Source organism: Dermacentor andersoni, chromosome 11 (assembly GCF_023375885.2).
Source record: "Dermacentor andersoni chromosome 11, qqDerAnde1_hic_scaffold, whole genome shotgun sequence".
Lineage (NCBI taxonomy): Eukaryota > Metazoa > Arthropoda > Arachnida > Ixodida > Ixodidae > Dermacentor > Dermacentor andersoni.
The window spans coordinates 25,909,115-25,932,410 of record NC_092824.1 but is presented as its reverse complement, the minus strand read 5'-3'; the positions used below and the strand labels follow the sequence as shown (position 1 = coordinate 25,932,410).

General features: G+C 45.7%; 2 protein-coding genes across 5 annotated transcripts in view; both read right to left on the bottom strand.

Moving 5' to 3' along the window:
- Positions 1–13,151, bottom strand: part of LOC126517769 (uncharacterized) — a 42,406-nt gene extending 29,255 nt beyond the window's left edge. The window contains exons 1-4 of one of the 2 annotated variants that reach the window (XM_050167561.3): positions 12,948–13,151; positions 5,643–5,772; positions 4,039–4,220; positions 1,427–3,021 (exon numbers count right to left, since the gene is read on the bottom strand). In XM_050167561.3, the coding sequence (XP_050023518.2) occupies positions 1,427–3,021; positions 4,039–4,220; positions 5,643–5,772; positions 12,948–13,047 (2,007 nt within the window). In that variant the 5' untranslated portion in view covers positions 13,048–13,151. The remainder of the gene's footprint in view (positions 1–1,426; positions 3,022–4,038; positions 4,221–5,642; positions 5,773–12,947) is intronic. The other variant, XM_055064501.2, reaches the window with a different exon arrangement.
- Positions 13,152–18,231: 5,080 nt separating this feature from the next.
- Positions 18,232–23,296, bottom strand: part of LOC126518329 (ATP-dependent RNA helicase vasa-like) — a 95,145-nt gene continuing 90,080 nt past the window's right edge. For all 3 annotated transcript variants that reach the window (XM_055064310.2, XM_050168172.3, XM_050168173.3), the window contains 2 exons: positions 22,960–23,031; positions 18,232–18,544 (listed from right to left, as the gene is read on the bottom strand). In XM_055064310.2, the coding sequence (XP_054920285.2) occupies positions 18,437–18,544; positions 22,960–23,031 (180 nt within the window). In that variant the 3' untranslated portion in view covers positions 18,232–18,436. The remainder of the gene's footprint in view (positions 18,545–22,959; positions 23,032–23,296) is intronic.

The following is a 23,296-nucleotide window of genomic DNA, read 5'->3' as shown; positions in this document are numbered from 1 at the left end:
ATAAATACCTTGGTATATGTATAAACGAAGGCAATAGATATATGGAAACACAGGAAAAAACAACAACAGTGAAGGGGAAGAGAAATGTAGCCGTAACGAAGCACAGAGCGCTATGGGGATACAATAGGCACAAGGTGCTCCAAGGTATGTGGAAAGGTGTAATGGTTCCAGGACTCACTTTTGGAAATGCGGTTGTTTGCTTTAAATCAGGGGGTAGAATCAGGACTCAATGGGAACCAAAGGTCAGTGGGTTGCCTCACATTGGGCGCTCACGGGAAGACTACAAATGAAGCTGTGCAGGGTGATATGGGCTGGACTAGTTTTGAAGTGAGGGAAGCTTGCAGTAAAATTGAGTATGAAGAACGAGTGAGGAATATGGAAGGAAGTAAATGGGCTTGGAGAGTGTTCAGGTATCTGTACAGGAAAAACATTGATTCACAGAGGAGGAAAAGAACTAGGAAGCTTACCAGCAATTATGCGGCCTATAGGGTGGGCAACACAGCAACAAAGAAGGTCAAGTGGAAAGTCAGAGAGGCTGAAATAGTGTCATGGGTGGTGGCAATGGAAAAGAAACCTGCCATGAGTAACTACTTGAGAGGAAAAAACAAAATCAGGAAAGAAACAATTTATGATACCTCAAAGGGAAGCTCATTACTTTTCGAAGCGAGATCGGGATGCCTTAAAACACGCACCTATAAAGCGAGATATAAGAAGGAAGAAGCATGTGCTTGCTGCGGTAAAGCTAGGAAAACGACTGAGCATGTTTTGTTAGAATGTGAAGACGTCTATCCAGCGGTCGATTTAGGCACCATTGGCCTCCTTGAAGCCCTTGGGTTCAGCGAGAACAGTGTAAAAGTAAACATGTCCGAAATAGGGATTAGTAAGAGGCAATTGGAGGATTGGTGGAAGAAAAGTAGGGAAACGACAAAGAACGGAGACATACAAAACCACAGTTCGTAAAAGGGGATCAGAAAATTTGGTTGTGGGAGTTCACAGTGTTTTCTTTTTCTTTCTTTATTGTTTAACCTAGGTAGGGCTTTAGGCTGTATAATAGCAAAAGCTTGGTGGCACAACCTACTGCCCAGTTCCAAAGGGTACGCTCATAACATCCATCCATCCTTCCATAACCACAAAATGCCACATCTCTGCACAGTTGGGGGAGACAGACTGTGGAGAGCAAACCGCAGACAGAAGGGACCATCAACTGGAACACTACAGAACACCACAGTGCAACGTGAGCACATTTTGCAGGATTGTTCTAGTTTGGTTTATTTACAGGATTGGTATAGCCAGTTGCCCTCACAAATTTCTTTTCTAACCTTAAATAAAGTGTGCTTATTGTTTCTAAGCCATCACATCCAAAAGCCAGAATGGCTGCAAGCCCTATGCCGCCCTACGCCCCTACGACACTCTACAGGGCCATTACCTGATTTGCCATCACGGGTGTGTTGTTGGGCTGGGAGGCCTCATTGAATATGCGCAAGCACTCCTCCACCGGGTCCTCCTCCTCTTCCGACTCCAGATCCCACTCCAGCTCGAACGAAGGCCTGTCCGTGACGGGTTCCACTTTCACTCCATCATTCTTCTTCCCTTCGTCACACCCCCTTTCCTGGCAGGAAGAAGCACCTGAAGAGGAATCCTCCGATTCGCTGGATGCAGACTTTGCTCCCCGCTTGTCGGACTCCTCCGCGCTGGCTTCCTTCTTCCGCGATGAGGAGCTGCTGCTGCTGTGCTTTTGGCCGGATGACCGCTTGGACGAACTGTGGTGACTAGATTTGGAATCGCCTTCCTTCCTCTTTTTAGATGATGAGTGGTCTGTGGCAGATGTGGACGAGGACCGCTTCGATGAGTGATTCGATGATGGATGCTTTGACGACGAGTGTTTTGAAGAGGAGTGATTCGAAGATGGGTGACGTGAAGAGGAAGAATGTTTTGAAGACGAGTGATGTGAAGAATGCTTCGAGGAGGACTGCTTTGAAGATGAGTGTTTTGAAGACGAGTGCTTCGAAGATGAATGATGCGAAGATGAGTTCTTTGAAGATGAGTGTTTTGAGGGGTGCTTTGAAGAGGAGTGTTTCGACGATGAATGCCTGTTTGACGATTCTTTAGAAGGTGGCTTTGATGCTGCCTTGGATGAGGAATCTTCAGAGGGACCCTTTGTATGTGATTCCTTGCATGACTTCTTGGATGAGGAATCATCTGATGGGGTCTCTTTTGGCGGGGATTCCTTGGAGGGCGAGTCCTCAGAGATTTCCTTAGGGGAATTCTCCTTGGGTGAGGAGTCTTTGCAAGTGGAGTCCTTAGCTGAGGGCTCCTTAGATGACCGCTTGGATGATGACTCCTTGGATCGTTTGGATGACGACTCCTTGGATGTCCCCTTGGATGAAGGCTTTTTGGCTGATGATTCTTTCGATGAACTTTCCTTAGATGATGGCTCCTTGGACGATTGCTCTTTGGATGATGACACCTTGGATGATGACTCTTTGGAGGACCGTTCCTTCGATGAGTGCTTGGATGATGAGTGTTTAGATGACGAATGCTTGGACTGTGAACTCTTGGAGGACGAGTGCTTGGTCGACGAATGATGTTTGGATGACGAATGCCCCTTGCTGCTGGATGATGGTCCTGAGTGATGCTCTTCCGAGCTGTCCTCCTTTTGAGCTTGTTCTGCGGTCTCGCCATTTGCCATGCTCTCATCCTCTTCTTTCACTTTGCTTGCTTCACCCTTATTCTCCTGCTCTTTCACCTCTTCCTTCTTCTCTTTTTCCACTGACTCATTCTTAACCATCTCCTTCGATGCCTTGTCTGCACCCTCGACATCAGCAGTGGCTTCAGCTTTGGAAGAAGGCTTTGCCAAAGAGCCGTCCAGTCCACCAAGGCGCTTGTCCTTGAGCCGAACGATGGCATCCACTTCCTCCTGCACCATGTCCGCATCGTCATCGTCAACTGCGGCACTGCCGTTCACCTGGCTGCCCCCATCGCTGCTCTGTTCCGGAGACTTGGATTGCTTAACTGGGCCGGCTAAAAAAGAAAGAAGAGTGAGAGGCAATAAATAAATATGCGATGGCAGAAAATTTGAACGCTCCATTAAATGCTCTGTCTAGTCACTTGGCACACCTGGCTGTGGTGGACAAGGCCAAAAAAAGCTGCCACCAGCCTGAGTACTGTGCCATCTACATGAAAGGGCAGTAGCACTAGAGAAAAATAGGACCACCCACAATGGCTTCCAACGTGTGAAATTAAACGTATCCTCCTTTGAACCAAAGTACCTAAAGGAAGGACATTCCACTTAAAAATTTTACTTTTTATTTATGGGCACATTTTGACCAAACTTGCACCACTTACGTATTTTGATATACTGCTTTTAAATGTACAACTGAATTTCCTGTGCAAGTAGTAGTTTTCGAAGCATTAGAACACCTCCTTCTTGTGTCTGTGTGGACTGCAGGAGATGAGCTCTGTATGAAATACTCGTTATAGGGGAGACCGGCATATCAAAATGAAAATGATGCTGAATGATCAAAGTGTGAAAAGCTGCAAGCATGAATGCTCCAAATTGATTTGGGGCGAGTATCAGAGTATACCAAGCAGCTTTAAGTAAGAACCCACAGTAACGTTTGGGATAAATTATTAGTACTTCTTGAAAATTTCTGTAATAATATTCACTCATATTATTCGGCCTACTTCACCTTCCAGTTCTCTAGCTTCCTAACAAAAGACACAATTATTGCAAGAGGATAAGTAGAACCAGAGTTATTGTCCCTCCAAAACTGCAGCACCATCTGAAGCACCATCCGAAATGCTGTTTTGAGAAAATGAGGGAAAATATTTCACGGCATGTTCATGGCGATTACGGCAAAGGCAAAATTTGTCAAGGGTGATATGGGAGTCCAACAAAGCAAAAATAAATGCTCTGCACCAACCAGGAGCAAAGGAACACGAAAAGATTTTCGGCCCAATTCTCAGCTCCAAAGAACACACTCCCTTCGTGAGCAGATAAACGCCTGTGGTGCCCAGCCGTGCCCGTATAGTCCTCACCTGGTGCTGCCGAAGTTGCGCTCTTCGTCTGGTTCAGCTGGGTCGGTGCGCGAATGGGCAGGAGGCAACGCCTGCGCAGCTCAGCCAGAGGTGTGGGCCGGTACTGGGGCACGCTTTGGGCTGGGATGTAGCGCCTCGGCTTCGGTTCCGGCGGACGTGTGACCATGGGTGTCGGGACGTAACTGCACAAGGAAGCACGGCCAGCTGCAGTTTTCTTCAAAGCAATTTTATTTAATCCGCTCATTCATTGCATACTGCATGCCCTGTGCAGGTCGTGGTAGGGCATGCAGTGCACGAAAGCGGGAAAAAGGGGGCAGGGCAAAAAAGAAGAGGCATGTTGAAATCAATGGCGACGTCTTTAGACACAAGTTATAAAGAATTCCTTTAAATGGTGGTTGTCAGTAGAAACAAGTACTTGAAAGCATGAGTGCTAGTGAAAAAAAAAAAGCCGAAGCATCTATTGCGACAGCAAATTAACGGACAGCTATACGAAGCAAGGATAGTAGTTTTATCGGCCGCATAAACTTAGAAACACTCGCTTACTAAGTGAATTAACAAGCACGGTATCAGCGTGCACAAGCAAACATGAGAACAACACACTCAACAAGCGCAGACACTCGCTGTCAAAACACTGGGGTGAGCAAGCGCAACAGCAGCAGCGAGTGAACTCACCTTGATTTGGTCTATTGCTCTAAAGCTAGAGCGGCGAGAACACAGTGCACACAAAGGTATGAGCCCTCTCCAGATCCCTTTCAAATTACGGCACGTGCGACCAAGCGCAGCCGTGCAAACTACGCACTTGTTGGCGGAGTCGAAGCCGCCCCCACTCGCTTGCGCGCTGCCTCCCTGCTTTCCTCCATACTGACCTTTTTCATGGCAATCACATGGGTGCTGCCATGTTTGATACATGGTGATGCGTCCATTGCTTGCCTCAACTGCCTCTGTTGCTTTCACATTTACAATGGGTGTCTACGATACTGGTGCGGCATAGCAAACCTCTGTTTTGGGAGATATCGTAGACAGTGACTGGGTGAGGGACACAACGCTTTGGCAACAGCTTTAGAGAACATGCCAAAGCGCTTTGGAAGCTGATTAAGCTACGTCCAAATGGTGCGAGCAGCCTATTGACACACCAGCTTTTGTCACGAAAACGACAAATAATAAGAGAGCAAACTCACTGAGTGTGTGTAGGCGCATATTTGTGAATAGCAACAAAGAAGCAACGATAACAAAGTATGGCACGTGGGTAGGATGATTACAAAGATATAGGCAATAGTGCTATAACATGTTTTCGTTGCATGCAGCTTAAGCAGGCAACTTCCTTTGACCATTTTTAAGAAATTTCGTGCCAAAATATGGTGTGTTGCCTTCTGTAAACTTTCAGTTGCGATTGCGCATCTGTGTGTCCATTCATATCATCCGTCCCATGCTTTTTGCACAAAGGGACAGATGCCTGATGCCAAGAGCGCGGCACGACAATCTCACACTTCACTATACTGCAAGTAAACCCCGTATGAAGGGAACTCACATCAGTGCAACTATGCAGGTTACACAGCTATGCACCAACAGTGGACAGTGAGTGAGATGACCAGTGCTGCACTCACCCAAGCGAGGACACTTGAGCCATGTCCTGCCTGACACGGCGCAGGGCGTCGTTGACATACTGCAGCAGCTGATTTGACTGGTCCTCCGTTGGTTGGGCAGGGGTTGTAGGGAGACCCAGCCGAGAATCTCCTGAGTGCCAAAGAATGCGTACAACTGAAGCAACTGCACAACTCAAGCCCAATGCACACAACTGCATGACATCCGACACTGTATCGCATCCAACAAATATTTTACAATGTAAACAGGAAAAAGGCATCCTATTCCATATTCTGAGTTCGGTGCAAGTGTGACATTAAGAGACAGGAAGACAGTGGTGTGGATTAGAGAGCAAACAGGAGTTGCCAACATTCTAGTTGAGAGAAAGAATTAAGTTGTGCAGGCAATACAATGCATAGGGTCAATAACTGATGGCCTATTGGAGTTGAGTGCTAAGGGAAAACAAACACTTCCGAGGATGGCAGTGCAATTGCAGGTGTGGTGTGATGGAATTAGAAAATTTTTAAGAGGGATGCAGCCAGCTGACAAAAGGCAGGGGTGACTAAAGAAAGCTGAGAAATTAAGTTGCTGCTGCCGATGATGATAACATGCTATTGGAGCTATTTATGCTTTACACATTACCTACACACAAAACAACAAGAGTGCAGAGCATGTATGGCAAAGTGACAACCTGTGCAGCTTTCCTCTTCATTGTCAGTAAAAATCCTGCCACCGTGCAATCTTCTTCCTCTAACATCAGAACATCAGAAGGTCACTGGCAAGATTCATTTGTCTTTCATTCCTCGCATATCATGGACATTAGTTAAGACTGCTTGATGCACTTTGTCTTCTATGACCCAGCTTTCAAACACCGCTCAGAATGCCTACTTGTTCGTCATCAGGTACTTGCATTCCTCAACAGAAGGCATGCAGCATCAACCATTGGAATGTGCACTTGCACAATTTGAGTGGCTAGACCATTCAGTGGTCAGCTACATACAGCAGTCAGTATGCATTTGAGTTCTGCCGTCATACCTATCAAATGGGAAAACACCGTTTTTCTCTTGCCTTATATCTTGAGGTCATAACCAACATAATCAACAGATTTGTGGAGCAGTTGCATTATCAGTTTCACGATCGGATTAAGAAACGGTGCCACGGTAGCTCAATTAGTAAGACCGTCACACGCGTAATGCGAAGACGTGGGTTCGTGCCCCAACTGCGGCCAGTTGTTTTTTCCTCCACTTTCATTTCTATTAATTTATTTTTCTTTAATTCAATTATTAAGTGCACATAATTTCCCCTATGGTGTCCTTGGTATCATTGTTTGTTGGCTTCTTACGACATAACTAATAAAAATCGGGCCCTCGGTTTCCTTTCTTCTCTTTCATGATCAGATTAGGAAATTTCAAGCCACAGTATCATTCTGGCAAACACAGAATGGAAGCAACTGGCAATCTCTTTTAACCCATTCACAGGTGAATTTTTCAAACTTGGCACACAGGTTTACTTATTTTCCCACAAGACATGGTCGCAAATGTTCCCCGTAAGAATGTTAGATTTTTTCAAGTAACATTTGCGGAAGTACTCTGGTGGCAAGCACTCTTCCCCCTGTCCAATAGGGGCGCAGAAGAAAAAAAAGAAAGGGATTTGTTTTTCGTATACTTGCAAAAAACAGAACAATTGATTTGTCTTCCCGAGGCTCAGAAATCAAGATAAAAGAGATATATTAGGAACTGTATTTCACCTTCCATCATTCTACTTGAAGTAAAAGTCAGAACCAAGTGACACAGCTCTGCCCCAGCAAATATACTGTGTCCACATCTCTGCTGCACATAGGCAGCAGTGCTGGTATCATTTTCACAACAAAACATACTCACAGCACAGGAAATTCCAAATAAATTGCTTTTTCAATGGCAAAACATTTTTTAAAAGCTTTTACGCACATTCTGCAACAGCAATTCATGCAAGATGATCCAGCAAACGTTATCACAGAGATCAGCTCAATGCATGGGAGGCACTGTATATCAATTTTCGGGGCAACAGAGGGCACCACTGCATGTTACTGCTACACAGCGCGAAAGAAGCCCTTGTCCTGTCCTTTCTTTACCTCATGTCCTCATTGTTTCATGCTGTACAGCGATTTCTTTCTTTCTTTCTTTCTTTCTTTCTTTGTAACATACCTGCTTCACCCTTGTGGGCATTACAACTGGAAGGTATATAACAAAAAGAAATACAAACCAATAATATCAGATATTAAAGAAAGGTAAAATTGTCATTCTCTTCAATACTAACAATATCAGGCGAAAAAGCATTCTATTCACTCGTGGATCGCACAAAAAAGAATATCAAAAGGTGACACCACTAAAACAAAACTCACGGACTTTCATGCATGGCCGTGTCTCTTCGAGATATAATATGGTGATTTAATGTACTTTTCTCCGTCAATCGCTATTTTAAAATAATATACCTTGTGAAAAAATTTCGATCGAATACTTTGTCGGCGGTCTTTTAATGCTTGTCACGATAATTTATTTTTACTTCCTGTCCCACTTAATTTCCTGCTCTAGTTATTAACTGTAAATGTGACTGCCTTATTTTGCACTTTTTAAAGCTTACCTGTGGGATCGGCGACGTATGTATCCTAATAGATGCAAACGTATTCAAGTAAATCACAAACACAAGTGAAATACAATTGTTCTTTTAATGTATGCAGTCAATTGTTTTGTAACGTGCAGTCATACAAACTTACTCAAGCTTCCATGCTTCTAAATACCACTGCATTTTTTTTTTTTAATTTGAAAAGTTCCTCTGAGATCGCGACACAGTCATGTGGTGGAAATAATGCTTGCCACAGCCTTGTTACACACATGTAGCAGGTGGGAAGTGTACTTCCGCTGCCTGCAAAGGATTAAAGGCCCTTCTCTATATATGTCAATGGAGGTACCTCTGCCCTGCAGTGGCCTTATCGGATACTAAAGCAATTTAAAATTTAAGTGTAGGCTGTGTTCTATCAGCTACTAATACAGCCTTCTCCCACAAGAGAAAGCTCCTATTTATTTATAGACATGAAAAGAGAGAAGACAGATTGGTCCTCTTAAGTAAGCACGCCGATTGACAGCTCTATGCATAACAGCCTGACCTTCTTTCAATAAGGTTTCCTGCAATGTAAAATCCGGACTTAAGGTAACACCTTTACTCTGTCCCAGGAGGTGAATTCAAAACAAAACCTGATGGCCTGCATTTGTATACACCGGAATGGAGTAGTCCGCGTGCTGGTGCTTGGGCCTTGACATGCAACACTTCAACAACAGCCACTTTCATCAACAGAAGAGCGGCGTACCAAATACCACGCATACAAGCGTTTTCTCACACACTACTTCCATGGGCAATGTCAGCCAAAAGAGTAATGAAGCTAAGGCTAAGCAAAACATCATGCGACTCTGGCAGCACTTACTGTAATATAGCTACAGCCCGTATGCAAATATATCATGGTCTATGGACTACCGCAACGGTGGAAAGTCAGACCTGCGCAGAGGTGCAGGTGGCACCATCATGTGAACACAACTGCAAGGACTATGTTCTGAAGAAAATGCCACAGCATGGTGCCACCAGAGCTGCCACAGAAGCCCGTCTCAGACATTTCAGTATTCCATAAGATGTAATACAATTTACGGACAGACTTTCTAACATCATCAGCACACTCCTCACAAGTGGTTTATATTAAAGCGCAGGAATTAGAAAAAGGCTTTTATCAACCTACCCTCTTATGCGGCATATGGATTTAAAATTATATAAAAGTGTAGTATAGGGAACTGGAATTCAAATTTTCTGAAGCAGTTGAGGTACAAAGTGATCTACGAAATTCATTCAGTTGAATGATGAAGACGACAATGAAACCACATAACCCATTTGGTTATCATAGCAGGATGTTTATTGTGCAGTATAAAATGCGCACCCTGACCTTGGTCAAAGCCTTATCAAAAATTAGTTCCATGTGGTTCTTATGCAACATCTCTAATTCAGGCCTGGGAAGTCTATCACGGGTGTAAACCACATTATGACCCACCACAGCAGCCCAGCCACTATGGCGTTGCGGGCCTCTGCAACAGCATTTTGACGGAGTCGAAATGCGAGAACGGTCATGCACTTAGGTGCCTGCTAAAGAACCACAGGTAGTCAAAATTAATCTAAAGTCCCCCACTATGGCGTGCCTCATAAACAAATTGTGGTTTTGGAATGCAAAACACAAGAATTTTAATCCACACTAAGACAAATAATGGAGAAGCTTAGCACACTGCACAACAACTGTGCAAAGATATGCAACACTGCTTCAAGGAAAGAACTGCCAAGTCTCGGGAACAAAACACCAGAGAAGTACGGCCAGCTGACAAAGGAAAGTAGGAACACCGAAATGCAGTGGGGCTCCCCTAATTTCTAGCTCTGTGTTCTTATGACTGACATTTTGACAAGGCCACATACAGACATACTTTGGAGCACTCTGGGTGTTGATGACATTGTCTTTTGTGCTCAGCACCAAGTGCTGAAGCCACGCAGAACAAGAACTGAAGCAAACCTTCAAACTTTATTTAAAGATGGCTCTAGTCTGAGTTTTCGTTTGTGCAGATGGCATGCGCCACTTTTGCAGACATTGTGCACCGGCAGTAACTACCAAGTCTGGCGCAATTTGCCTAGGTGCAAGGGCTCGATGTGGTGATGACATGTGCATGCGTTACCATAACATATCTGCCAACCTGTGAACATTAAAGTTCTTAAAAATCCCATGAACACAATACCAGAAGGAAGAAGATGGGAATGGCATTAATTTCTTCTTAAGGTTTACTTTGAGAATACACCTCTAGGAGAATTTACTTAGCTTTACATATTCCAGCCACATGCAGCAGCAAACTAAGTACAGCACAGACAGACAAGCGACACACAAGTTTTTTTTAGATTACAGAAACTCTTTTGGCTAGTTTGCTGTTGATAATTTTGCTTGCTTTTAGGAACTTGTCTGAATAAACTTGCTTGAACCGCACACCCCTCCAGTGTTCTTTCATCACCAGAAAACGTCCAGAGGTGCGGTCGGACACTGCCAAGTGAAACTCCATCCGGGTGTATTTCTTTACGGTACTAAATGTCTGCAAGCATTCAGCATCACTTTGGGAAATATACAACACTGCCACATTATCACTGCTATCCTGTGAGACCTCAGCAATCTGTCCCCACCTCAGACGCTTCCTTCTAGTGCCTATTTATTGTATGTCACACCTTGGTTTGCTCAATATGTCCAACAAATGTGTATGACTTTGCAAGTTGACAAACTCAAGTTCAGCTCAACTTTTGTAAAACTTGACACTCCATTCGTAAAATTGTAAAACGAGGCTGAATGTCTAAACCTTACAAACAACTCGGAAGAGTTGGCAGGTATGGTCATTTGACAGACCCCGCTATTGTAATATATGTTGAACAGAAAGTACACAGCCACCATGCAAGCTGCAGCCATAAGAAGCAAATCTGATTTGGTTTAATTATATCATTAGACTGATATAGTCCAATGTTCCAAAGCAGCACCGAGGCTATGAGAGATACTACAAGGAGTGGTCTGGATTAATTTTCTACACAAAGGTTTTTTACTAAGGGTGTCACACGGCACACTTTGATCGCGACTGAGCCAAATCAGGCTCTAATTTCTCGATCCTGATTGGCTCATTTGCACAAGCTGTGGGAGGGAACACATCAAGGTCAAGAATTTTAATCTGGGCTGGGCTCGATCGCGATCGAATGTGACTGTGACAGGACAATCAGATGGCCTCACAGCTTCCCACATGAACATTTTTAGAATGCAGTTGCAGCAGAAGGGAGTCGAACCTGTGACTTTGTGTTTGGCAGCGCACTGAAGCAGATAGAATTAAATGAGTGCTCAGGATATGGCGCTGAACAGGACTTATGGCACATACTGTGGGTGTGCAAGGGGCGCATCTGGCCAGAGATTAATGTAACTGCTTAACCATTTTTTTTTTTTCTTGGTGGGAGGGAGGGTCGGGGGAGAGAAACACAGGCAGATGGTCCTGTAGCGAAGTGTTTGTTGTATGTATGCCATTATGCTTTTTCACACCCTAAAGTTTCAAATGTTTAGTGCTGGTTTTCGATAAGCCAGAACAAACCTGAGTGCCATTCCCAAAGGATTTGTATACAGATGTACATACTGCGTGTTTGAAAATGGTTTTGCATTTGTGGGTATTTGTAAACGTAAACAGATACATGGTAAACTGGATACTAGACATTATCTATCATGTGTTTGAAAACAAATACATGACAATACTGTCTTCATCACAATATAATGTCCCAGTCAGAGTTGCAGAAGACATCATCTGCACTTCTGCACGGAATCACAGAACAAGATAAGCACAGTGATGCATGTTTAGAGTACCTGGTGGAACAGCTTCGGAAAGTTCAGAAGTGCAAAATTATTTAGCCTTTCAGCTTGAAACACTGTGCGCATCACCATGGCCACTTTGTGCAATGAACACACTTTGAATCTTACAAGATAACTCAGGAGCCACTAGTAGGGTTCTCAATGTGGGGTTCTCCTTCGGCGGCCGCGCAACATACATGTTCGGACATGTTTTTAACATGAGCCGTGAATAGCAATTTCCACAAGCTAGCGCTTGTAAACGGCCCGTCCAATTACAAACTGTTGTTCCTTCAGATCGCATCCATAAGCGTTCACGATGACGATATGTGGACCCCAGAAAAACACAACCGGGGTTGCCGAGAGAGAACGTGACGGCATGTCCCCGCACGCCCATACATTGAATGGTCGCCGCATCGGCGTCTCTCGCTTGTGCTAGACTAACTGTTGGGGGCCGATAAAGGACATCCGCCTTGCAAATGTTTCATCACATGCCAATTGTTTTTGTACGCTGACTTCGCCCCTTTCGCAACGACTTTATGAGCGGCGCTATGGAGCCGAAAGTGATTCCCGAGTTGGGGTTCACTTCTGGTCCGAGACAGCACCGCTGGTCTATAACAATTGTTTACAAAGCGAGCAAAAAATGGCTTCAGCGAGTTCGTTGATCATGCGTTCGCACGCCGCAATGCCTATGCGCGTGTATTTCAAAGTGCATTTCAAGCCGCTGTTTTCTACGCTCGACCAGAGACGACGGCTGCTGAGAACACATCTGCGGGAGATCGGCACCCAAACTAAGTGCATTGGCAAACGCGCTGGTGATGTTTGGGGGACATCTCGAGGCCGCAGTGGCGTTTTCGAGCGAAATCAAAGGACGTCGCGCAGGAGCCTTCAGCCAGCACCAAAGGGAGCTCACCCTTTTTCTCATGGCTGAAGTGGCAGTGAGGCCGCTCGCAGAGTCCCGACGCGAAGAAAGGACACGGCAGTTTATTAAAGAAGCCGCACGAAGGAAGCATTGTCGCCGCTTCGCCCAAACACAAACATAAACATCTCCACCTTTGGGAAACGACGCTGATACAACCGCACGCATGAGAAGAAAAACTCTCGTCTGTAAAAGACAGTCCGCGTTGCCAGACGTGCTGCATAGAAGCGCACGCAATCTGGCTCGTAACGAATATTTAACGCAGCTGTACCATAGAATAAAGAACGCTGTACCATACGGTAAATGGCTTATTTTCTTTCACTTGTATTACATTAGTTCAGTTAAAATCCTACAATTTGTTAAATATTTTGTTTTTATGTACAAGTGGGTAGTTGCCTTTTTTGAGCATGCGCGCCTCTAAGCAGTCTGCTTAAAGAAAATATTTGCAACAAAGATTATATTCGTAACCGTGATTTCTACCAAAAATTTGGGAATTCCGAGCACCACATCTTGGTTATAGCTTTAGGAAAAAACTTTAGCTCTATCGATGTCCCTATTCAAATACGTATGACATCCGCACCGGAACCGATTAGATTATTTTAAAGGGTACGACCTGTACGAAAGTGGTTTCATCGTTGGCTACGTTAACATGAACCCGACGCAAGCCGATCGAATTAGAAATCGGGTTGACCGAGCACAACCTGACGGCGTTTATAACGAGTTTGGACAACGACGGCACGTTGGTTCATAGAATTATATGACGTAGCGTTGAGCCGAGACACAAACGCGTTCGAACTGGGCTTCAGGCAACAGCTATTTCATGCATGTTAATTGATTTCATGGCTCTTATCATTAAGATGAGGATGTACTGTACAATCCTTTGTCTTTGCCTTGTCCCGACACTACTAATCCCACTGCCTGTGCATAAATCGCGACATCACAGTGTTCCCTCAATTGCTGGCTCGCCCGACCCGTCCACGTTTATAAATACATGCACGCTGCAAAAGGGTCGGGATGGTCCAACCCGACTCGACGCTCGAGTCACCCCGACCAATTATAGCATTTACATGAAACTCGACAGGCCGATTCCAGTCCGATAAGACGACTCGACCCGCCTCTGTCGAGTTCATGTAAACGCCACCGATAGTCTTGTAGTCGTGTTTCGAGAAAGTTAATTGACACGCTGTTATGACACCGAAGTGTCACAACAGACAAAAACCCGAAAAGCACCAGCTGGTGCATTTTGAATAACGCGATGATATGATGCTGCAACCCACCAGGGCAACGTACCATACGATTTTGCATATCTTAATGTCTGGGTTTAAGCAAACAATTTAAAGTTGTGTTTACATATACTAAAACATGAGATCGAAAAAAGACGGTTGCGTCTTTCTAACTTCAGAAGTGATTATGTCCCCGTGCTTCCTCTCGCTAGTTAAAGTCCTACGCGCAAATTGTCGATGTATTTCAAAGCGGTGTACATATAATACACAGATTTTATTTGAGCTAGAGCATTCGTCATCTCCGAATGCAACGTACGGCCCCGCCCACACAACTCTGACTGCCATAAAGGGAACCGGTCGCGCCATTCGACACACATCCAACTGGGTAGGTATGCGTAGAGTATTTAGTGGCGCCTATAAGCACATTCGCGTGTAACGATTTAACCGAGCTGCAGCGAGGCATTTTATGGATGGCTCAGCGCATCGTCACCTAGACCGCACCCAGACTTCGAAAGCTCTGCTCCGGAAAACTAATCGAGTCGCGTCTAGCGCAGCGTGCTCCAAGGACAAGCAAGACAATTCTATTTTCGCCCCGCCAATTAAATGAGTCAGTCTGCCCGACGGTGCGTCGTCCGCGGTCCTCTATATCTCGCAAGGTCAACTTCAGGAAAAATGGTGCTACACAGGGTGTACCACGTAACATGGAGCCAAGGTTTTCAAAATGAAAGGCGCGTCGGAAGCGAATTGAACCGAAGGCACATTATTCGCATTTTCTCTCCATAACTAACTCATTAAGTTTAATTGCCCAACTTTTGAATTATCGGCTAAGGACCCCAAGTATGATACGCAGGATTGTGGTCCTTTTTCCCGGGTTGCAAAGAAAGCCCGCGAAATATTAAAGAAAAGCCACGTGACGGGGCGCTTGCGCAGTGGTATCGTGCTGCTCTCAAGCGCGCCTTTGGTACAAGTTGTGCTGCATCGCCACTGGCGATGGGGAAGCGGCAGGCTGTATCTCCTGGGCAGCGCTCGACCAGCAGCCTTAAAACCCCTCAATTTTCCAAAAGGCGCATTTTAGATCTTTCCGCCACCTACTCTCCCCGACGTTTCCTCCTCCAAGCCTCCTGTCGCCCCAGCCTCCTCCGCTCCACCATTGGCCAACTTGTGTCACGTGGAAGCACGCGCCGCGCTTTTGTATATTTTCTTTTATTTCCAGCGTGCTCCGACCGCCATTGCTGGCCAGGTGCGACGAAAGTATGCAGACCGATTGATCGCGTGAAGAAATCGCAGCCGCACTTCGATGGGGGCGATATGCAAAGACGCCCGTGTCCCGTCCATTGGGGGCACGTTAAAGAGCCCCAGCTGGCTAAAATTAATTCGGAGTGCCCCATTACGGCGTGCCTATAATCATATCGTGGTTCAGGCACGTAAAACCCAATAATTTTAATGTAATAGTTCTGCGGAAACCCACAATTAAAATGGAGAGAAGTAATTAATGAAGGCAAACTTAGACATCCACCCGAACGTATCGAAGAGCTAAAAAGGAAACCCTTTAGTTGTGCGAAAACCCGCAAAGTGCAGAGAAGTAATAATTTTTTTTCTCTGTCTTGTGTGCCTTGGAGTGTCCCAGTTAAAGCAGCACTGCTTCTCTGCGAAAACTTACAACGCAAAAGAATATAGACGCACTTAGTATACAGATATAAAATGAGCACTTCAACAAAAGTGTTACTGGTGCTAATGAGTAGGGGGATAATTATTTTCGGAACCTCTGTCCAGTTGTCCCATCAAGTTCGTTCTTGCTATCAAATCCCAACCACTTGCACTGTAATACATAAATGAAAACGATTACATGTGCCGCTAAGTTGTTCAAATTATAAATACTGCCTACGTCTGAAAACGCTGCTCATGGCTGCCACAACCCGTGCATAAGCTACGCAGGCTACACATCTACAAATGCGCGAAGTGGCCCTGTTGTTAGGCGTTGCTGGTCCCAGAAAGTCGGAATCTCTCACGCGCCGGCCGAACAAAACTATCCTGTACGTACGTAAATGAACCTGCGAAACCACGTACACATACTTTCGCGCAGGCAGAACCTTAAACTGAGGTAATTACGCGCGCGTTTGAGCACACCGTGTGCGTGCGTCGTGTTTCAGCAACACGAACTCCCAACGTGCGCGCTTTACGCCTTAAATAACAACCTTTTACTCCATGTTTTCTTTTTTTGCGCAATTTCAACAAATTATTCGGGCCAGTTGCCGACTGATGAAGCAAAATCTCGTATCAAAGTGCTCCGCAGGGCTCTAACGAACTTTTCCGCGGATTTCCTCCGGTAGCTTTAGCCGTCGTCTGCTACGGCAGGGCCCGCATAGGCGGCGCCACTGTCGAGGTCGCGGTGAGCGGAGGAGGAAAGTGGTTGGCGCTACTTTTGGAGATTGAGGGGTTTTAAGCAACATGCATGTGCGCCGCCATCCGACGGGCCCGACCTGGTTCACCTAACTACAGTAACCTAACGCACACTTGAGAGCAGCAAGACACCACAGCGCAAGCGTTCAGCCAAGTGGCTTTTTTCATATCACTCGAGTTGCTCATACCGTGGCTTACATTGACATTCCTCCGCGTTTTAATGACAGCCTGCAAAAGTCATGAAACATCGACAGCGCATGTCTTAACTGAAATCTCTAACTTTCGCACTTTCAATAGTACGAAAAAAAAAACCTGCAATTACAACCTAAAAATTTTTTCTGGCGCGGCTGCTGTTAGGAATGGCCTGCCGAGTTGCGGACCTGCAGGTTTCCTCAGCCAGCTGCAGCTGCGAGCGTTGCGATCTTCCCCGAAGAGAACCAGCGAGGACAGCGCTAACCGACCATGTGCCGCGTTTGGAGGATCGGTGACGACAGCAGAGCTAGCCACGTTTGGCGCCCCGTGCATTGTTGGTTAATTTGTCAGGTCGGCATGGTCTCTCTGCGGCAGGGGGAGCCTCCCTGGCAAAAGGGTGCTTTGCGATACGGGGGCCTCAGGATTCGTCAGTCTGCCGACACATGTGGAGACTACAGGAAAAAGGCAGCTCTGGAATTTAGAGGCGCCGGCTGGGGTCGGGCATGACCACCTGACTACGCGGACACGGGGCAATGGATACCACGACGACTGCGCTGCAAAGGCCGTCTGCCCTCGGAGAGAGCACTGAAACCTGTGCGACATGCGTGTGTAAAACCCCTACCCCCTTTCTCTCAAAGGCGACCACGAGGACTTTCTACGATGACGTCGAACGGAGTGGTTATAAGCGGCTGTTGTCGGCTGCTAGTGTGTGCTCGTCATCGTGCTCCGTGCTCGAAACGTACTCGTGAGCTGTGTGCTCGATTGGTGTATGCTTCGTCTTACGGGCTCCATTTGGGAGCCATGCTAGACTGTCGATGAATGCCTCGTTTAAACTGTAAATAATGTAAACCCTGTTCACGTAGTTCCTCTCCACGACATTCAACTCCTTCAAATGGTGGCAGCGGCGAGATCGTCCGACAACTCCTACACTGCGCACAACCTCGGGCATCTGCTTACGCAGGCAACGTTTTTACCAGAAAGCTCGGCTTCGTGCATGGCGCTTGCCGCCAGCGTTTCCCGGTAAACAGTAGTTCCATTACCTGCAGTTGCCGGGAAGGGTGATCCGGGATCTTTCACGAACCTATCACGAATTAGCTTGAAATTTACCATGTTTTGCCGTTTATATACCACATACGGTGTGCTTTGCAATTTAAATGAAACTCGTTGCAATCTGTTTGGCTAAGCGTATTTTTGCTTCCAACTTAAATGTTGACGCATGGATCGAACGTTCTTTAGCCTTTATACCAGCGCCGTGCCTTTATCGCAGTACGGAAAGCCCACGCTGACGCTTCTTATTTACAACTTTTACTATGTGGATGTTTCACTTCATACATTTAAACAACAGACGTCTCGGTGAAATAAAATGCTTTGTCACTACCACAGCTAAACAAACTTCAGGAAAGCTGTAGACAATCTTGGAATGCCAGGCAGGTTGACCAAGTAATGTAATAGTGGTACACGAACAAGGTGGAAAGCATCTTTATTTGAACTGAACAAGTGGTAAAATCTCAATGAACACCCAACTCGGTGAAATATGTACACAAGAAACCTGCACTTCTTCCAGCAGGTGCCGTATGTCCACAAACAAACAAAGAAAATGAATCCGCACACACGCACACAAACAAACACAGCACACGGAGGCTGGCCCCATTGGAGGCTTGAGAGTGTTCAGGCCCACTCCTCCTCTTCGGCGGCTGGCTGGGATGCAAAGGCCGATCCTCCTCCTCCCCACATCTCGCCGCCACCACCGCCGCCTCCTCCGCCACCGCCGTAGCTCTGCAGAGACGGGTGTAAGCAACATCAACTTACAAGCAGCCCACAAGCGTCTGAAGCAGGGCTGCACAACCAAAAACCAGCCATCTCATCTTGGGCCACGTTTTCATGTTAGAACTTTTGGTTCTCGTAACGTAATACACTCCGACCGAGGTGATGAGAAACGCTGAACCAGTTTTGAGGTCAAACTACGTGTTAAGACTGATTTTTAAATACACAATGGGCTTGTTTAATTAAGGGGGGACATGGCAATGACAACATTTATTTATGGTAATACAGGGTGTCTACCAAGTTGACATTGCCAAATTCTCTGAGTACCTGCGAAATTCCCCGAGTGACAACGCAGAACTGTTTTATGTCAAGACAGGCTGAAACCATGTCACCCAATGCTGTCATTCTCTAGTAAGCATAAGAAAAACTTAACGACTTAATCCAGTTTTAATACTAAGGAGTTGTGTTTATGTTATTCAATAAGAGAATAGAAGGGAGGGGTTAGTAAAATGCACAGCAGGTAAAATATCTTTAAATAGAATTGCAAATCGAGTCGGACATTCTCAAATACGAATGGAAGGGAGATGCATACAGAAGCAAATATTTTCTAATATGAGCTATTTTTATCAACTGATCGCAAAGCTCAGTGGTACGAGGCCCGAACTTTGTCACAATTGAGAATCTCTCTCAACAGCTCGTAAGTGAACCTCAACTGTCCTGAATACTCTCAGCCTACGCGTGACGCCTCAGTGTTGCATTTCACTGCTTTAAAGAGTTGATTTTGGTTTGGATGAGGGACACCTGCATCTCGGCATCAGCCAACACTGTTTCTTGAGCTAAAGCTCCTTCAAAACGGCAGCGGCACGCTTCGTTTCCCGTTAATTCCTCAATGCGTAGGTCCTTTCTGTTATTGTCCTTCCGTCACTCGTTCGCCCCACAGACCATTTGAAACATCTTCTTGGTCAGTTGCACAGTCCGACTTTTCGAACTCCCTAAGGGCTGCGAAAATGCCCGAAATATTGCCCAGTTGTAAAAAATAAATGCATGTCATTTACTGCCCTTAAAGGCTCAAATCACAAGCACATTCGAAAACGCTCTGAAGGCTTGTCGGTGCCCGTTCTGTGACAGGAGATACCGGGTGCACGAGTGTATAATTAAGGAATACATACTGTGTTCCGTGGAAAAAGCCCATTCTCACACTTGTTATGCTTCACTGCAATACTTTTTCGCATGCTTCACCTAGTAATATTTCTGTAAAGAGGCGAAGCTGACTTACAGAAACCGGCATTAGCAACGCACCATGCTTTCCAAGCTTCTAAGCCAATCGCGAGGACCACAAAGGCGGAGTTGGTGCCATTGCTGACAGTAGCGAATTATTTCAATGAAAAACATGGCACCCAACGGCAAGATACTTCATAGTGAACGTTGAAGCCGCTAGGCCTAGCGTTGCCGCAGTGGTGGCTACGGCTGCCAGCGGATCTACGTGCAAGAGCGCCGGTTCGAGGCAGCAAGGTAATCAAAACGGCAGCGGTGGTGCCTTTGATTAATGCAGTTTCGGACCCATGGTCACGGCAAAAAGTCCAGAAAATCAAACGGCAAAGGGTTCTTGCATCCGAAATTTCGAACGTTCTTATTAACTGTGTGGGGTACATGGTGGTGCCACAAAGCCATCCAAATTATCGGGCATCTAAAAAGTCTGTCGTTGACTGCACACTGGCAACTCTGCCAGCCAACGACAGGGCGTCAAAGACTATTCATTACGATTCCCGTCTTACTCCAGCCAGCATTACTGAGACTTTCAATAATTTCAATAAAATTGCAGCTAATTTTCCCTGATAGAGGCACAAATTTCCCGAGTTTTTCCAGACTAGTCAAAATCCCCGAGAATTCCCGGTTTTCCCAGTTGGTAGACACCCTGTAATAAATTGGTGAAATTCGGCACGCAGGTGTGATTTGTTATGTTGATATAACTGAAATTAGTTTTGTGCTATTATAGTTTTCTAGTTACAATTGACAGCCTCTAATGGTCATACCCAAATTAATTACAAAGTTCACCAAGATTTCGACACCCGCATGTTCTCAAAAGCACATTCTGTGCAATAAAGCTATTGGTTTATTTTTTGAATGCAGAAATGAGCATAAGATTATTTTTTAAGCTTTCCTATGCATATTGTCTAATGAATTTTGCAAAAAAAAAAAAAAAAAGACCTCCATCACACCAAGGGTGTATACACAGTTGAACCTCATTCTCACACATGACGAGCAAAATGTTCCTCGCTGATAATAGCCTGAACAAACACAGATATTTTTTACATAATGAATCACAATGCATCGCGGCTGAGAATGCTGCCACAAGATGTCAACTGAGTGGCTGCTTGTCTGTCTAACACTCCCTGAAGGTCAATTGGTTCAAGATAACATGTCAGTTCGTATAGACCGTTTTTTCGTAGGCGCCGCCATTCTGTGAATGCAGTGGCGCCGCCTATGAGCAGCGCCATACTGGCTTGGGTGAAAGCGGTCATTTGCATGGCAGGTATACGCTCGGCGGTAGGTTCTGGCGTTTATTTTCGCGGTCGTGAGGTCAGTTTAGTATGGCGTGCGTCTTCTACGTGGCAAACGGTTCAGTGAGACGTGCTGTCATGGCAGGAGTTTCTGCTGGCGTTGAGGTGGACGGAACACGCAGCGCGACGTGTGCGCACATATTTGAGCCTACAATCAGCCTCAGAGATCAATTGTGTATTTCTAAATGTTACATTTACTGATGTGACCTTATTGCAGTATTATACTCTATTTCTAAGCTGCGGTTTAGGATCCATGAAACATACACGATGATCGTAACAGCGTGGGTACCGTTCTGCTATGATAGGAGCTGTGATGTTATACATTGACAAGCGTTCAAACTGTTCGCTGCAGGTTACATTGCGTGACTACCTTGTTCGATGGATGAGGTTTCCGCCCGTGAATAAAATAGTTTTGGTAAGTAATAGCAGCATACCTTACAGTCTGAATTAAGCTTGTCCAGCAAAGGGACTGTTTACGAACTGCGCGAGTGTCCTAAGCAGTGGTAGATGCTGGGTTACAGATATATTTGTTCTATATACCACATGGTCCAGACATACGGCATTAGCGGTTATATATCTATAAACGTTGTGCGGCGTGACTAGGTGAGGTCGTATTGCGGCATTAACCCATTTTCTCTTGCTTTTTCGAGAAAGAGGATGATAACCGAAATTTTTTTCAGTTGTGTTCGTTCCGTTCTCTACGGCGCACTTACACGTATTATGAAAATTTTGTCCTCAAAAATAGGCATCGCATTCTGTTTATGCGATCCCTCTCATATATTATGGCTGTATACAGGCAAAAAAGGCAATGCCAAAGCGCAAAGCTTACATATGTATCGTGCTGGTTCACCAACCGCAGTGATCGCTGTGTTGAGCAGCGCCATCGGCCTCATGCAGGAAGGCTAGCGTAGACGGTAATTGAAGCCTACTAGACTTGAAATGCGCGAGAACGATGCCGGTGCATCACAAATATTTGATAGCGCCTGCCGCTTAGATGTTTCGTGGTTGACTTAGGTTGATCGTGCACGAGCATGCGCTCTTATGCTTTATGTTTTACTCCCTACGCCAAGCGATCAGATAGTGAGCAGATTTACCATTTCATGCTGTTAATACAGAGACACTGGTTTTCTTTGTTGAGTTAAAACCGATGTAAGAAAAATAGTTCATAACACATACATACACCGCGGCTGATAAAGCGCGTCACATTTTTGCGCCCCCGAGAGATATTTCCGCCTACTGTAGTTACCGATGCACTGAAAGGCTTCCCTGGCGACTTATGAATGGACATGGCATAAATTTCACAAAGTACGATCTAAAACATCTCGAAATCGTTCCGCAGCACGCGACAGCAATACTTTCAAGATGGACCGCGCCGGATGGCCCAAGCCAGAGAGGATGAAAGGCTCTCCGCGCGCCCTATCCTCCTCGCCCGATGAAAAGGTCTATAGCTGTGAACTATGGCATAGTGATACCTGTAATGCAACTCATTTGAGATGCAACACTTTTTGGTTAATCGACTCACCAGAAGAGCTAGCGCAGCATCCCACCCATCACGATTATAAGCTTCCATCGGCAGCATAACCTTTGTGCAGATGCACATTTCCAATGAGTGGCAGTGCTAAATTTGTTATAGGACAGCACATGAACAGTGCACATTCCTCACAGAAAAGCACTACTGCCTCTTGCACGACAGATCTATAACAAGCGAGTCATTTTACCAAGGGACATTATCAGACCTTGTACATCACTGGACCTTGCGCACACCGCAGGACAGCAAAGTGCACTGTCCCCGCCTGAACACTTGTCGTACACAGTGCTTTCTACACATCATAGCCACTGATACAATGTCAAAGGAACAGCACTCACCGGGGCACCTCCACCTCCTCCTCCCCCATACTTTGCTTCGGTCTGCAGCCAGTCGGGAACCTCTTGCTGACTCTACACAGAAAAACATGACCAATCAGCACATTTCACTTGCACTGCTTCATGTCGATTCGTCAGCCTATTTTACAGTGAAGCTGTATACCTATACCGTCCAAGGAAATTTTCGTGTCGGAGTGATAAGCAAAAAACTCCCTGTACGTGGACCGATCCTGGAGATAGTGCAATGCGGGGCTGACCCGCAGCGGAGGTGAAGCAGGCATTAAGCACTCCCCACGTGTGGGCCAATCCCGAAGACAGTACAATGCCGGCGCCACCCAAG